Source organism: Nestor notabilis, unplaced genomic scaffold (assembly GCF_000696875.1).
Source record: "Nestor notabilis isolate BGI_N333 unplaced genomic scaffold, ASM69687v1 scaffold22149, whole genome shotgun sequence".
Classification (NCBI taxonomy): Eukaryota; Metazoa; Chordata; class Aves; order Psittaciformes; family Psittacidae; genus Nestor; species Nestor notabilis.
In genome coordinates this window covers 11,440-16,055 of record NW_009945347.1, presented here as the reverse complement: position 1 = coordinate 16,055, position 4,616 = coordinate 11,440, and the positions used below count along the sequence as shown (strand labels likewise).

The 4,616-nt window shown below is 38.3% G+C and overlaps 1 protein-coding gene across 1 annotated transcript in view; it reads left to right on the top strand.

Annotated features, from left to right (window-relative positions):
* Nucleotides 1–474: 474 nt before the first annotated feature.
* The window catches only part of RSBN1 (round spermatid basic protein 1), a gene marked incomplete at its 5' end in the record, with an annotated part of 11,787 nt that continues 7,645 nt past the window's right edge, over nucleotides 475–4,616 (top strand). Inside the window, one exon of the mRNA XM_010022846.1 lies at nucleotides 475–1,145. Within this exon, the coding sequence (XP_010021148.1) occupies nucleotides 475–1,145 (671 nt within the window). The remainder of the gene's footprint in view (nucleotides 1,146–4,616) is intronic.

Genomic DNA, 4,616 nt, shown 5'->3' with positions numbered 1-4,616 from the left:
CTTTAAATATTTGTACCTCTTCCCTTGCACTTGGTTTTGCTTCTATAGTTTGTATCCAAAATCGGGGAAGTGTTCTGTAATGAAAGTATTAATGTTTAAATGCTACTTGTTAACTTGTTTATCCTCTTCCCCTGCATGGCACTGCCTTAAATGTCAGGAGTTATTAATGTACTTAATTATAGATGTTTGGGAATATGGATTCCCTTTAAAGGTATTCTAATACTTCTGTTAAAATATGAAATATCTCTAAAGTATTAAGCTTGAGTTTTGGAAGATTTCTTTAATTTAAGGTTTTCTTTGTGTAATAACCAGAGGTACAGCAGGTTTCGTTGTATAATTAAAGTCTTGTAAGTTAAAAGTCAAGGTATTACTTCCTGGGAATAGAGAGCTTTAGCAAATGGGAGGGTTTAATTCTTTAGGGGTGAACATGCTGCAACTGCAGAACTCTAATCTTCTCTTTATTGTTGCTGCCAGAAACTCCAGATGAAAATGGCAAAACCCAGCGAGCTGACAGTCTTCTTATGAAGAAGATAAAGAAAAAAAAGAAAAAGAAACACCGGGAAGATATGAGGGGGAAACGCCTGAAGATGTACAACAAAGAAGTGCAGACAGTCTGTGCTGGACTCACTCGCATTGACAAGGAGACTCTTTCTCAAGGCCAGTGTGATAACTTGGAAGTGAACAAGGAATCCTTCAGGTACCTGAAGGATGAGCAGCTCTGCAGACTGAATTTGGGTATGCAGGAATATCGAATACCCCAGGGAGTACAAACACCATTTGTGACACACCAGGAGCATTCTGTTCGCAGCAGCTTCTTGAAAACTGGCACTAAATTCAGTAACTTCATTCATGAAGAACATCAGTCCAATGGTGGTGCTCTGGTCCTTCATGCTTACATGGATGAACTCTCATTTTTGTCTCCAGTGGAGATGGAGAGATTTGCAGAAGAGTTTCTTGCGTTGTCATTCAGTGAAAATGATAAAAATGCAGCTTACTATGCTTTAGCCATAGTACATGGAGCAGCTGCTTATTTACCAGACTTCCTGGATTATTTTGCTTTTAACTTTCCTAACACTCCAGTGAAAATGGAAATTTTGGGCAAGAAGGACATTGAAACAACAACAATTTCAAATTTTCACTCTCAGGTAAGAACTATTTAAAGGCATAAAAGTTGCATGACACCTAGATCTGATTATTGTCTCACCCAGAGCAGGGGTGGCTTAAAATAGGTGAGGCAAAAATTTTTTTCCAAGCAGATGAAAAAAGATGATGTTGGGACTGCTGTTACTGTGCTGTTTATTCCTGTTTCTGCTGAAGGCTCTCTTGTGCCTGCTGGTAGCTGGTGGATCACACTTCAGACACTGCTAAATGTGAAAGATCTGCACTGATCTTCCTGCAGACTTTCAGGTGATCTTCTGAACTTGGGAGAACACAGCCATGGTTCAAAACAATAGCTAAGCCTGTACTAAGAGGTGTATAGATTGCAGATACCAACACTGCTTTTTCTATTCAGTAATCTGGGTGGTTTTTTGCAATGACATTACTTTCAGGTTTTACTGTATCCTTCACAGTAAATAGGGGTGTTTTAATATCTTAATTGTATCAGTAGCTGTTGCTGGGTGCTTAAACTTTCCAGCTTCAGGGGGTTGGTTAGAATATCTTTTTAATTGCCTTTAAAATGGCTTTCATTTTAAATACTACCTTGATTTGCACTTCAACTATCTTAAATTCTCAAACTGTATCTCCATGTGGCTTAAATGGATGCAACAGTAATAACTATGCTAATTTCAAGACTCCCGTATGAAAACCTGTCCCATTTGACTCCTGTGATCAAGCTTAAAAGTATCTATGGACATACAGCAACATTACAGATGAGAGAAATTACTTTCAGGTGGAATGAAACTTTTCCCTGCTTAGTGTAGTCTGAGAACAGATTCAAACTACTGATTACTTTTAAAGTCTTGATTCAAGACCTTAATTACCTTCACTGGTTCACCTGTTGGAAGAAAAAACCTGAAACTCTGTAGCAGAGTGTACTTCAGTGCTATTGGAACAGATCTTCTTAGTGACAGATTTTGAAATGCTAATGTTTGTGGGTGGACTATCTGGATCTCTCCGGAGTTTATCAAATGCTTATCAGCAAGATTTGCATTGGAAAAACACTTGCTGCTTTACAGAAAGTTACTGCGTGGTCACTTAGGGAGTCTTTGAATAACAGATATTATTAAATTAGTAATTCTAACAGCTTATGAATTTGACAATGAATAGCTGCTGCAGCACTGATTTTAAACCAGCTTCTGTTTCTCGGTTTAAGTAATTCTTTGCATTGACAGAGCTGCAGCAGAGTGCTTAGTAGTCCAAAACCAGTCTGAGCATACAGGCTGCTGCACTTCTGCACAGTACCCATCTGTGCTCTGCAGATATGAAACTTGTCCACAGGTTAGGTTTTCAAGTCCTCTATATTAAGAGATTTATCTATGTTCTTTGGAATCGTGATTACATTCTAATTTAGTTTGAGTACATGTGGTGATCCCTTAAAATAGCTAAATGGTGCCAACTGGATATTTAACAATTGTACTTTTTCTTGGTGAATGTCTTGTGAATGTGAACAGCTTATCCTACAAATACATGTGAGGAGTGCATGGCTTCACTGGGTTATAGTCTGTGCTGGTATTTTAATTAATTCTATTGTAAGTACTGTCTAAACTTGATTAAGATTAGTCATGACATGAGGTTCACTTGGTTTAAAACACCTCTCTATAAACACAGCTTCAGCATGACCTGGTTAATTCACTCTGTATGTTAGTGCAGTTCATCACTAAGCAAACAGCAGCAGAATTATGACTCCTAAGACAGCTGAAGCAGGACTCTTCAGGTAACATAGATGATAGCAAAGTATCTAGTTTAAAGATGCATTTAAATTGGTGGTGGATTCAATCATGTGTCTGTAGAGTGCCAAGACTCAAGTTTTGCAAGCTAGCTTAATAGGAAGGCTAAAATGCCCTGCTTAAGTCTGGCTGGTTCACCGCTGTTCCTTGGCAGTGCTGTTGAGGAATCAGCAGATTGGCTAAGCTTCACTTTAAGACCTTCCTGTATGAGACTTGTACAATACAGAAGCACTTTTTTTTTCTGCAGATTAAGCATGTTACAGCATTGTACACTGTAGTGGTGATACTATTTTTAATTGAAGGTACTTGTTTTCTCAGTCACCTCCATTCTAGGTTGAGCCTTCTGAATGCATGGACTTGTTTGCTATACTGAACCATACTGTAGCAGAGGGATTCTGGGCATAAGGTAGCCTTTAGTCCTGGAGACTTGGTATCAAGAAATCAAAATTGGATCTGTAAACTGTAAATTAACTAAAAGCTAATGTGACCTTTGGCTTGCACAACATGTAGCTGTTTGTGTACCTTTTCAGACAAACTGAATTTTCGTAGGAAGTTCAAAATAAGTACTTTAATCTGGAAGATTTAATAAAAATGAAGTGATAATTAATTCTCTTGCAAGGTGAATTCAATTATTCTCAAGACAGTGAGGACAATATAAACTGAATGTTTCTAAAAAAACACTCAATGTTTGTAGTATAACTGTGGTTTCTGTGTATTAAAATAATGAAGCTTCAGTGCTTTCTGGATTTTCTTTCTTGCATTTACTCTGCCTCATTTGTTCTAATGCTTCAGTGCTAAAGCTCAGCTTTAGTTTGAAGCTATTCACTTGCACTAGGATCCTTCAAGACTCAAATCACTGAGCAGTAACTTGTAAGCTTTCTTCACTCAAGGGCATACTTCAGTTCGAAAATTCTTAGCAGTGCAACTAGAATGAATATTTATTTCCCCGTCAGCTGTTTAAGTACAACTGCTTTTAGGTCTACTCAGTGAATTGGAATATAGTTAGACTTGAAGAACCACTTCTGCTTTTCCCTTCTATTTTTTTTATTCTCCTCCAAAAAAGGACTTGATCAGTTCTGTGTATGGTCCAAAGAGCATTTAAACTGTCACGGGGCTGGGGTGGGGGGAAAGAAGGGAGGAGTGTGTTTGGGTAGAGGCCAGGAAAGAGGTGGGGGAAGTAGGTTTTACATAAGCTGCTGTTCCTTCTGGGAAGGAGGTGGGAGAAGCAGCTAACAGGTGATAATAAGGTAAGCTTTCCTACCCCTGTATCATACTGCCAGAAAACTTTACAATGTTCCTGCAGCTTTGGTTACTGAACAGTGTCACAGTTTGGTTTTGTGCCCCATCTTAACTTTTCTTACTCCTGAAAGAAGATCACTTATTCTGGAAGGACGGTTTCTTTACCAGAAACTATCGAAGTATGAAATGGAGAAATTTGTGCCTCTGAATTTTGAACTTAATTTAGTTTATTGCTTAAGCCTGATGGTCTGACTGAAACATTTGACACATTTTAGTCAAACATAACCCTTGCTGTAATGGCATGTCACACTGTCCTCCTTCCCTTCTGCCTTGTGTTCTGGCTTTCTTCCTTCTAGCAAAGTGTTTGTGTGGTTGGTTTTATAACTAACTTGACATACTAAAATACTATCTCTGTCAACTGATTCATGCTTTTCTGAAACTAGAGAGCAACTTCTGAAACTTAACCTCATTTGTCTCAAGCTTATGCCT